General features: G+C 45.7%; 1 protein-coding gene across 1 annotated transcript in view; it reads left to right on the top strand.

Moving 5' to 3' along the window:
• The window catches only part of LOC137433882 (uncharacterized), a 75,520-nt gene that overhangs the window by 594 nt on the left and 62,426 nt on the right, over positions 1–12,500 (top strand). The window contains exon 2 of the mRNA XM_068126322.2: positions 8,795–8,872. Within this exon, the coding sequence (XP_067982423.2) occupies positions 8,795–8,872 (78 nt within the window). The remainder of the gene's footprint in view (positions 1–8,794; positions 8,873–12,500) is intronic.

Raw genomic sequence — 12,500 nt, 5'->3', positions numbered from 1 at the left:
GGCATTGTGGGGGGTACGTTCACAAAATGTTTTTGAAATGAGATACAATAATTATATTTTCAAACAACCTATTTATTCTTTAATCCTCTTTTTCTTACACTTCTTCTTCTTGCACTTCTTCTTTTTGTTATATTCCCACGTTTTTGTGCGGTTGCCTGGGGGAAGCTTTGCCGAAGTCTTTCACGAAACTGTTGGCCAGGTCTGACGTTTGACTAAGGTCAGGGTAGGAATTTGTAATTTTGTCAGGATGCCGGCGATAGCTCGCCTACTCTTCGCGTAGGACACCGTGGGATCTTTAACATCCACCAACTGATATCCGAGGGATGGCACACACACACATTGATGAACCACGCTGCCTGTGAAACACCTGGATGGCAGTTTATAGCTACGTCGGGATTTGAACATGGGGTATCAGCTTCGAGGTGAGTGTGCACTCTTGAATATGCATCATATGTCATGTATGTTATTATTTCTGAAACAAATTGCCTCACCAATGAGATCTACATGTATATTGAAAAAGGAAGTTTACGTTTGCTGGACTATTTTCGAGAACTTTTTGAACAGCCCAAGTAGTCAATATACAATAATAAAAGAAAGTGTGTCTGTTTCTCCTCCATTGGTCCAAAACCATGAAACCGAGTGACCCGAAACTTTGCGCACAGACTAGGTAATCTCCAAGGAAGCACATAGTTAAGACGAGGTATTTGGGTAAATTTAACACCTCTTGAAGATGATCAATGGACTGCTCACATGAAAAACAAAAAAACAAGGCTTATCTTTGTTCAGCCTCCTGTCACTTCGCCAGGGTCTTAAGCTGCCATTTTGTTTCGGCCTATTCAAAAATGCCTTGATGATTAACCACGATGGCCTTTCATGGACTAATTAAAGTATATAATTGAAATCTGTCTTCAGATTTGAGGATTGGAGCTGGTAAATGTCAATCTGGAGTGAGAGCTGAAAATTTGAAGAAATTACCCCTTTTTATAACTAAGTGTATATCTTTTAACAAAGTTTTAAGCAAGGCTCTCACCTTCTTCATATTTACACAAGAAAATGTGAAATTGTCAAAGCATTATACTTAACTTTTTCTACTGTTCCCACAATTATAATATTACGTTTGTGGGGGGTAAACGATGAAATTTTGTTTCGTGATGAGGAGATGAGAGGAGATCTCGCGAGATCTCGGAGACGGTGGGAGGGATTTTCGAAGCTCCACACGGTCTCCACGTTTTTCGAAGTTAAGTCTGTTCACAATTGTATTTTGTCGAAACTGTATTTATCTTTCGGTGTGTGACGTTATTGTGTGCAACTTTGGTCGTTTCTCGGTGTTTATCTTTCATAAATTGATCGTCTGTTTGCCGTGTCGCGAGCAAGGCCTTTGCCGCGTCGCGAACGATTTGAAATCGAAGTTAAGTGATTGTTCCCATTTGTATTTTCGTTAAAACTGTATTTATTTATGGTGTTGTACGTATATTGTGTCCCGACGAAGATTTTTCGGTGCAAATCTTTCATACCTGTATTGAAAATCGTGTTAATTCGTGTCGTGTCTTGAGGCCTTGTACAGTGTACACTGTACAACCTTGAGGCTTTGTTTTTCTCTCAGCGGTCCGTCGTTTGTGATCCAATAACTTTCGTTCTCTGTATTCCCAGTCTTTTCACCCATAGCCTACTTCCTTGTGTAAATCTCAACTCAAAAAAAATAAAAAAAATAATACATTTCCTTCTCTGTTCTCATTCGTTTATTCATTCTTATTCGTTCGTTCGTTCTTCGACCACGTGTTTCTCCCCCATTTCCCCAGATAGTTTTCACTGTTATTAACCTTCAATGTTTACACTTTCCCCTCAAGTTATGTATTCCATCATATTTTATAACACCTTTTTCTTCTTCTTCTTTAAAAGGCTGCTTTCGACTTGCTCACCAAATCAATTCATCCCAAAAAAAATATCCATCTCCTATAGTGCCTTTTTTCTACATTCCCTAAACTCTCCTGCACTCCATCCTCCATCCAGCGTCCTTAAACGTATTTTTAACTCGAAGGTCACAAGAAACCCATTTTGCAATAAATGTTCGTTTCCCATAAATCGTACACTTTCTAAAATCCAATCTCACCCCTCCCCTCCAAATCTTCCCCATAACCCCTCCCCTCCAAATCTTCCCCATCACCCCTCCCCTCCAAATCTTCCCCATCACCCATCCCTTTCAAATCTCCCCCCTTGCCCCCTCCCTCCTAAACTACCCCCTCACCCCTCCCCGCCAAGACGCCCCCTCGCCCCTCCCCTCCTAGACTCCTGCCTCACCCCTCCCCTCCAAATCTCCCCCATATCCCATCCCTTTCAAATCCCTCCCCTTGTCCCTTCCCTCCCAAACTCCCCCCTCACCCCTCCCCTTCAAATCTCCCCACCCTCATTGCTTCTCAATTTCCCCCCTCTCACTCCCCCTCCTCAAAGCATCCTCCCTGCTTCTTCCCCCTTCCAACTCTCACCTCCATCTCCCCCAACCTTCTGCCTCGCTCTTCCCCCTCCTCAAATAACACCTCATTGTGCCTCACCCAATCACCATCAAACCTTTTGTCCGCCCCATCCTTCCCTTTCTCCGAGCTATTCTGAAATCTCTGACACACCTTCAACAGCTCTCCCTACCTCTTCCACCTCTTCCACATCTTACCCTACCCCTCCTCCCCCCTGTTCTGTATCTGATGCTCCCCCTTCCTCTTCATTAACGGTATGGACCTCAAACATCCGGGGCCTTCGTTCAAACTTAACTGATCTCTCCATACAGGTTGCTTCTGTCAAACCAGACGTGATCTGCTTAACAGAAACTTTCCTCCTTTATGATGTCTCTGATTCCTTAGTATCTCTCCCGGGCTACTCCTTCCTCCGGTATGATAGACCTGAGCCTCGTCCTGGAGGCGGGGTTGCTATCTTTATCAAAAACTCTCTTCCTCACTCGCCCTGCACTGCACTCTCTCCACCTCACCCCCAGGAATACCTCTGGCTACGGCTTCCCCTTCGCTCCCACCTCTTGTTCATATGTGTGTTGTACTGTCCACCAAACAGTGATGACTCCATCTACACCTCGCTGTCTGATAATATGGACCAACTTCTATCTACTCATCCCAACTCTCTCTTCCTCATATGTGGTGATTTCAACTGTCATCATGCCAGTTGGCTGGGTGTGGGTACCTCTCTCACCAGCCATGGCTCCTCAGCAAAGGACTTCTGCGACTCACTGGGACTGACACAATCTGTCAATTTCCCGACCCGGATCTCAGTAAACGGAACATCTTCTCTTCTGGACTTGGTTATGACTAACTTCCCTGAAAATGTCTGCTGCTCTTCTTCTGCTCCAATCGGATCATCTGATCATGTCCTTGTTAAAGTGGACATCTCTCTGACCATCCTCAGGGAGCCTGCTCAGCGTCGACGAGTCTGGCATTTCACTCAGGCCAACTGGCACGGTCTTCAAGCAGCCATCAATCATCTGGACTGGTCTCCCATCTCTACCACCTCTGACATCAACTCATCCTGGGAATTCTTCCAAAGTAAATTGCTCTCTCTCATGCACAGATTTATCCCATCTCGCCTCAGTTGTCATACCCTTCCTCCCGTCCATGGTACATGGAATCTTGTGGTGAGGCTGTTGCCCAGAAACAACTTGCCTTCGTCTCCTGGAAAGCAAATCCAACGGAAGGAAATCTCATTTCCTTTCACAAAGCCCGAAACAAGTGTGTGTCCACCCTCAGGAGAGCCAGGAAACAATATCTCTCCGTTCTCAAGACCGAACTCTCTTATCTGTCTCCCTCTTCCAAATCCTGGTGGCGTCTGGTCAAATCCGTTTCTGGTGTTTGTTCCCCCTCCATCCCCTCCCTTACCTCAAATGGCTACACAGCTGACTCCGCACGTGAAAAAGCTGAATGCCTCAACTCTGTGTTTGCCTCTAAATCTTGTGTCCCAAACCCATCCCTCTCTGTACCCACCATACCCAGTCGTACCCTGCTGCTCCTGGACTCCGTGTCCTTTCCTCCTGACAAGGTGGAAAAGTTTCTGTCAACCCTCGAGTCTGATTCTGCAACTGGACCCGACGGCATCAGCCCACGGGTCCTAAAATCCTGCTCTGCTGCTCTATCTCACCCTCTCTCTGTTCTCTTCACCCTCTCTTTTGCTCAAGGTCAACTGCCATCTGCTTGGAAATCAGCCAACATCACCGCTTTGCACAAAAAAGGTGCAAAAACAGATCCTAGCAACTACAGACCAATCAGCCTTCTCCCAATTATCAGCAAAGTCATGGAATCCATCATTGCTTCGGATATGAAATCTTTCCTCTTCTCCAATGGCTTGATCTCTGATCATCAATTTGGTTTCAGACCAGGTCACTCTACTCTGGACATGCTGCTTCTGCTGTCTCAACAATGGATGGAGGTCCTCAATGCCAAACAGGAAATTAGAGCTGTCTCCCTCGACATATCACGTGCCTTCGACATGGTCTTGCACCCCGCTCTGCTCACCAAACTCTCCTCCTTTGGTATCCATGGAAATCTCCACGCATGGCTGGCGGACTTCCTCTCTAGTCGTCGTCAACGTGTGGCCCTGAATGGGTTTCTCTCATCTCCTCTTCCTGTTCAGGCTGGAGTTCCCCAAGGCAGTGTTCTGGGCCCCGTGCTTTTTCTGGTCTTCATCAATGATCTCTCTGACTCTCTTGAAAATCGTCTCTATCTCTTTGCTGATGACTCCACTCTCTGCCGCTCCATTCCTCTTCCCTCAGATCGGCAGTCTGCAGCCTCCTCACTCTCTGAAGACTTGGACAAAATCACAGACTGGTAAAACAAGTGGAACATGTCTTTCAATCTTGACAAATCTCACACTCTTACTATGTCTCTCCGAAAAGATCGACTGGACAACCCTCCCATCTACTTTCTCAACAATCCTCTCCAAGAAGTTCTGTCGCTCAAGCTTTTGGGTCTCACTATCTGCCATGATCTTTCTTGGGAAAACCACATTTCCAAGCTGGCCTCCAAAGCCAGTCGCCGACTAGGCATCCTCCGTCGTGCGAAGTCCTTCCTCGGCACACCTGAGCTCCTCACCACATACAAGGCTTTCATCCGCAGCTCAATGGAATACTGTTCTCCCCTATGGGCCGGTGCTCCTGCCTCACACCTAGCTCGGCTTCACGCTGTTGAAACCAAAGCTTTCAGAATTATTGGAATCTCCCGCGATGAAGCTATCTCTGAGGGCCTTTCACTCACTCACCGCAGGCAGGTAGGTGGTCTTTCTGTCTTCTACCGACTCCTCTCCGGCCTTGCACCCCCAGCTCTCTCTGTGCTCTGTCCCCCAAATATTCCTACAGGTCGCACAAGATCTGCCAGCAACCCTCTGATGGTTAAACTGCCGAAATCTCGGCTCTCTGCTCACCTTCACTCTTTCATTCCTCTTTTCTCCCGCCTCTGGAACAAACTCCCTCACTCCCTTCAATCCCACTCCTCCCTCCAGGTCTTTAAAACAGCTGTTCACCACCATCTCTTATCTTCCCCCATCCAAAACCTTGATCTTTTCTACCCCCGCTAATTCACCCCAGATCCACCTTGTTTGAAATTCCAACTTCTTTCGTGGAAGTCCTGGCAGTGTCCATATGTTTTATACCTCTCCCACCACCCCCTTCCCATGCCCTCCCCCCAAAGCCCTCGCCCTCTCTCAGATCTCTCGATGTCTCCATGTCTCTCGGTCCCTGCTCTCAAATGTTGTGTTTGTGTCCTTCCCCCTCTCTCCCCATCTTGTCTACCGCTCCCGATGTTATATGTTTTATGTGTCGGTTTGTCTTTCTGTGTGATTAATGTTCGCTCTTTCACGAGCCTCGATCTTGTATACAAAAAAAAAAAAAAAAATAAAAAAAATAATAATAACCTTGGCCGAGATAAAATCGTATAAATTAGCATGCTCCGGGAGTCGCGAAGAAGAACCCACCTCAATGTAGCTAAATAGGGACTCTGTATAAAATAAGATCGTATATGTGTCTCCATACGAGGGGTGGAGTTATGCTAATTAGGTAAGGCTTAATGATAACCCCGGTGTGTAATTGCCCCGTGATGTTCCCTCCGTCTTTATTACAATTAAAAAGCCCGCCAAACAACAACTATAACAAATGGACTCATTCGCACATTTGCCGATCGGCACGTAAATCCAACCTCACGGCCTTTGACGTCATTCGAACATTCCCGATCCGAACATTCCCGAACGATGACTGGACTTCCCCCCCCCCCCCCCCACCCCGACGACTTGTAATGAGGAGGCCACGCCCCGGCCTTTGTCATTGGTGGAGACGTGATGGGATGATCGAGTAGAGCTCGGTGATTGGACAGAGTGTGACGTCAGCGTGGAACATTCGAGAGCTGAAGGAGAAACGGACGCGTCTTGCCATCTTGGTCTTTCGGTCGTCTGGTTCTGGCTTTGTGGCGGACGGTTTGATTTGTGCTTTCGGTCGCTCGGTTGCGGCTGTTCTGTTTTGGGGCGCTGGTGCTGAGGAAGAGCAGTGTTAGCCGTCGTGGCCGGTTTCACTGTGAGAAGAAGGTGGGGGCGACAGTTTGTGGGACTCTTGGCACTTCAGACCGAGTGGGGAGTTAAGGAGGAGCGCCGCCCGGATTGCCTCACGTATGTGGCGCTGCGGAGAGCGACTGCACGCCATTGTTGGAAAGGTTTCATGCCACCTGGAACCGCCATTTCATTCCATGACCTCGTTGAGAGAGATAAGTGCCGGCACTATACAAAAGGCCATTATTTATTTTCTTTTATTTCCCCCCTTGTTTTTATAAGCGCCGGAATGGAGGGTCCCTCATTTAGAAATTTTAATTATTACCTCACATTCATTTTATTTGCTTTCATTATTTTTAATAAAGTCATTATTTGTGAATTTTACTTTTGTCGTCCTGGTTCGTTTCTTTGTTTGTGGGTTGTTCCCGATCAGGTAAGACCTCGAACCTTCCCACGCGTGGCGTGTCAATACCGCCAAGTTGGGTATACACCTCAGAGTTAAAGCTTGTTTTGGCCATTTGTCTTCTTGGGGTCTTAGCCCTGGGGACAAGACAATATTGAGTGAAGAAAAGATTAAGAAATGTGCCTAAAGTTTAACTTTATTGAGTGCAACAAAAATAATTAAGCAGGTGGAGGATCCTATGGCACAAGCAGTGTGCGTTGTGACTGCAGCTCGATTCTCCCTGTTGACATCCCTGGAGTTAGAAAGGCAAAATAAATTGGAGGATTAGAATGAGCCAAGTGCACTACGAGTTCAAAAGAAAATCGAAAATGTTTTCAGTGGCAACATAGCAACATAGCAAGTGGCAGGATGTTCGAAAGGTTCATACACTAACTCTGAGCTGTCTCGCCTGGGTTCAATTCCCGACCAAGCTATAAACTGTCATCCCTGTGTTTTACAGGCATGGTGATAAAATCAATGTGCATGCCATCCCACAGATGGATGTTTAACTGGGCGTCACATCTGCCGGAATCTCTCCCCCTTCTCTTCCCTACTCCTCTTCACCCCCCCCCCCCCCACCCCCGCCAACCTCTCTCCTCTCTCTCTTTCTCACTCCCTTTCTCTCTCAACCCCTTTCTCTCTCTGTCTCTCTCTCTCATCCCCTCTCTTTCTCACCACCTATCCCTCTAACCCCCGCTCTCTCTCTCCCTATCTCCCCTCTCCCCTCTCTCCTCTCTCCTCTCTCCTCTCTCCTCTCTCCTCTCTCCTCTCTCTCTCTCCCCAACCCTCCTCTATCCACAACCCTCCTCTATCCACAACCCTCCTCTATCCACAACCCTCCTCTCTCCCCTCAGCCCTCCTCTCTCTTCTCCCCACCTTTGGTATTCCTATCAGTGAAGCGGTGGGTGATATTGATAATAATCAGAGATGGTGATAATCAGAGACAGGTGTATATTCAAAAATGATTTGTTCAATGGGTAGATAAATCTCTCCACAGTCGGGTGTTGTGCCCCTCAGGGTGAGGGAGGGGACTTGACAGAGCGGTTACCACCACCTGTTGGGCCTGTCCATCCGGCTCATCACGGGTGCCTCTTTCATTGTGTTGACAAAGCGATTACAAAACCACAAAACAACTTGGTTTTCTATTCTCTGCTTTAGTAACAAGTTTTATTCATCACGACTTGTATTCAAGCTCCGATGTCTGACGCACTTGCATTGAGCTGTCTGGTCTGGGTTCGATTCCCAATCCGACTACAAGTTGCATCAAAAGTGCATCATTCCTCAGAGGGACGTTAAGCTGCGTGTCCTATCTGCCAGCATGATTTGGTGGACGAGTTATCGCCAGCACCATGAACAAATTACAGATTCCTGTCCGAACTATGGCTGGCAAGGCAATGGCAAACCACCCTGTGTAATTCATACCACAAACCACCCTTAAGGGCGAAAATTAATTAAAATTAATTAAGGGCGAAACCAGGTCGGTAACTGTGAGTTTTGCATGCACTTGTGACAGTATCTGTATTTATAATCCGTAATGACGCACTGCTAGATGGTTCCTCTGGAACTTTGCAGGCAAGGCGGACGTGCATGGCGATGACGTCATGTTGTCCGCTCATTAGGTTGGAGAACCAGATTACAGATACCATTATATATATATATATATAATGCATGCCCTTTCCTAAACCTCTTTCCTCTTTCCTTACTCCCCCACTCATATCACTCGTTCACCATCATCAGAAATAGACTGTCGAACTGAAATGTATGACTTTGTGGAGATGTGCAAATAGAATCATATCTCTCCCTCCCTCATCCCCTCCCACCCCACCTCAGCGACTCTACTGGCGCCGCTACTGGTTTGTGTTACGAAACAACGCCCTCCTATATTACCTCAACAGAGACTGTTCCACGGTGAGTGTGTGAGTGTGTGTGTGTGTGTGTGTGTGTGTGTGTGTGTGTGTGTGTGTGTGTGTGTGTGTGTGTGTGTGTGTGTGTGTGTGTGTGTGTGTGTGTGTGTGTGTTTGTGTGGTTTGCCACTTTTACCAACATGGACTCGTTATCCCAAAGGGACAATTTATTTAATACGTATGCAAATGCCTCAAATTACGCCTGGACGTTCACAAGGTGTTCCACTCACTGAAGGATAGAAAAGTGAAGGGGGTGTTGAAGGAATGAATGAGGAAGGAATTGAGATGGGGTGGGTTCACATAGGTGGTAGATGGGGAATGTGGGAAAAATAAATTTTTTGGCATTTTTACATACATCATAAATAAATGCCTTTTCACGTATTCTATGAATATGTTATTGATTACATGATCTCCGATTGAGTGGAAGCAGAAGAGACAACCGGCTTAACCTCCTCTCTGTGGGATAATAACCATGCAGCGGGATATAACTCTGAACAGCAAGGCTGGTGAATCAGTCATTTTCAATCATTTTCTGCAGTTATGGAGTCCCAGCATGACAGCTTTGTTGGAGAGAGGGCTTCCGACTGGGTCATATTTTACACATTTACCTATTACCTATCATGGCCGCCCAATCCATACCGACGCCTGGCTCAGGTGTATCATGCGACAGTTTGAACATGGTTTCAAAAATCTTACTATAATTCACCAAATGTCTGTCTGTCTGTCCGTCTGTTCCTAGGTACCGCAAAAACGTCTGAACCGATCGCAACGAAATTTTGAGTGGGTAATCCTGTGACCCCCTGGGGTAAAATAGGGTTTATTGTTTTTCCAGTTTTTTCCCAATTTTCCAGTTTTTCTAAACCCCCTGGAGTAAAAGAGGCCATATTGTTTTTCCAATTTTTTTCCCAATTTTCCAGTTTTTCCAAACCCCCTGGAGTAAAAGAGGCCATATTGTTTTTCCAGTTTTTTCCCAATTTTCCAGTTTTTCCAAACCCCCTGGAGTAAAAGAGGCCATATTGTTTTTCCAATTTTTTTTCCCAATTTTCCAGTTTTTCCAAACCCCCTGGAGTAAAAGAGGCCATATTGTTTTTCCAATTTTTTTCCCAATTTTCCAGTTTTTCCAAACCCCCTGGAGTAAAAGAGGCCATATTGTTTTTCCAATTTTTTTCCCAATTTTCCAGTTTTTCCAAACCCCCTGGAGTAAAAGAGGCCATATTGTTTTTCCAATTTTTTTTCCCAATTTTCCAGTTTTTCCAAACCCCCTGGAGTAAAAGAGGCCATATTGTTTTTCCAATTTTTTTCCCAATTTTCCAGTTTTTCCAAACCCCCTGGAGTAAAAGAGGCCATATTGTTTTTCCAATTTTTTTCCCAATTTTCCAGTTTTTCCAAACCCCCTGGAGTAAAAGAGGCCATATTGTTTTTCCAGTTTTTTCCCAATTTTCCAGTTTTTCCAAACCCCCTGGAGTAAAAGAGGCCATATTGTTTTTCCAGTTTTTTCCCAATTTTCCAGTTTTTCCAAACCCCCTGGAGTAAAAGAGGCCATATTGTTTTTCCAGTTTTTTCCCAATTTTCCAGTTTTTCCAAACCCCCTGGAGTAAAAGAGGCCATATTGTTTTTCCAGTTTTTTCCCAATTTTCCAGTTTTTCCAAACCCCCTGGAGTAAAAGAGGCCATATTGTTTTTCCAGTTTTTTCCCAATTTTCCAGTTTTTCCAAACCCCCTGGAGTAAAAGAGGCCATATTGTTTTTCCAGTTTTTTCCCAATTTTCCAGTTTTTCCAAACCCCCTGGAGTAAAAGAGGCCATATTGTTTTTCCAATTTTTTTTCCAATTTTCCAGTTTTCCAAACACGATGGAATAATATTTACCGATATGAACAGTGATGTGGCTTTTATTGAAATTCTACAAATACTGTTTAGATTTTGATGATTTGCGTGTGATATGATTCAACGGATGTTTATATAAATCGTTTAAAACAAAAAAAGCCTTAAATTTCTGATATTTTGCCTTTTCATTTGGGCCTCCCAATTGAAGCCCCGCCCATAGGGCGGGTACCGTTGCTAGTCTTAATAATGTTAACAAATACCTTCCTGCGTTAGTACATGGCACTCGTTCACACATGGTGACGGTGATCCTGATCCATGATATCATCAGTTGGACTTTATTAGTTTGGAAATCTCAATTAACTGCATGAACATTTTGCTGTACACGTTTGGCGCTCTTCGAAGAACTTGGGTTAACGATTTAAATATTGTTACAAACATCAGGTGCGTTGTGCGTATGCACCTCTGAGCTATCTAGCCTGGGTTCGAATCCCGACCCAACCATAAACTGTCATCCCGGTGTTCCACAAGCAGGGCAATTCTGCCGTCCCTGGAAATAATGTGGGAAAAATAGGATCAGGTGTGGAATCGGGTTCCTGTAAATGTGGCATAACACAAAACCATGATTGTAACCAAATCACTTGATTTATTTACGTCGATTTACTACATTTTTCAGTGAGGGTTGTGGCTAAATTAATGAGTTTGAAGTTGAGACAAGGAGTATAAGGGAGGATGATAGGAGACAGAAAGAATTGGATTGGGGGAGAGAAGGTAACTCACATTTGGGAGGAGAGAGACAGAGTATGGGGAGAGAAGGTAACTCACATTTTGGAGGAGAGAGACAGAGTATGGGGAGAGAAGGTAACTCACATTTGGGAGGAGAGGGACAGAGTATGGGGAGAGAAGGTAACTCACATTTGGGAGGAGAGGGACAGAGTATAGGGAGAGAAGGTAACTCACATTTGGGAGGAGAGGGACAGAGTATGGGGAGAGAAGGTAACTCACATTTTGGAGGAGAGGGACAGAGTATGGGAAGAGAACGTAACTCACATTTCGGAGGAGAGAGACAGAGTATGGGGAGAGAAGGTAACTCACATTTGGGAGGAGAGGGACAGAGTATGGGGAGAGAAGGTAACTCACATTTGGGAGGAGAGGGACAGAGTATGGGGAGAGAAGGTAACTCACATTTGGGAGGAGAGAGACAGAGTATGGGGAGAGAAGGTAACTCACATTTGGGAGGAGAGAGACAGAGTATGGGGAGAGAAGGTAACTCACATTTGGGAGGAGAGAGACAGAGTATGGGGAGAGAAGGTAACTCACATTTTGGAGGAGAGAGACAGAGTATGGGGAGAGAAGGTAACTCACATTTGGGAGGAGAGGGACAGAGTATGGGGAGAGAAGGTAACTCACATTTGGGAGGAGAGGGACAGAGTATGGGAAGAGAACGTAACTCACATTTGGGAGGAGAGAGACAGAGTATGGGGAGAGAAGGTAACTCACATTTGGGAGGAGAGGGACAGAGTATGGGGAGAGAAGGTAACTCACATTTGGGAGGAGAGGGACAGAGTATGGGGAGAGAAGGTAACTCACATTTGGGAGGAGAGGGACAGAGTATGGGGAGAGAAGGTAACTCACATTTGGGAGGAGAGAGACAGAGTATGGGGAGAGAAGGTAACTCACATTTGGGAGGAGAGAGACAGAGTATGGGGAGAGAAGGTAACTCACATTTGGGAGGAGAGAGACAGAGTATGGGGAGAGAAGGTAACTCACATTTTGGAGGAGAGAGACAGAGTATGAGGAGAGAAGGTAACT

This window comes from Myxine glutinosa, chromosome 10, assembly GCF_964187855.1.
Source record: "Myxine glutinosa chromosome 10, kmMyxGlut1.1, whole genome shotgun sequence".
NCBI lineage: Eukaryota > Metazoa > Chordata > Myxini > Myxiniformes > Myxinidae > Myxine > Myxine glutinosa.
Note: the sequence above shows the minus strand (reverse complement) of the source record. Positions and strands in the feature narration are given on the sequence as shown.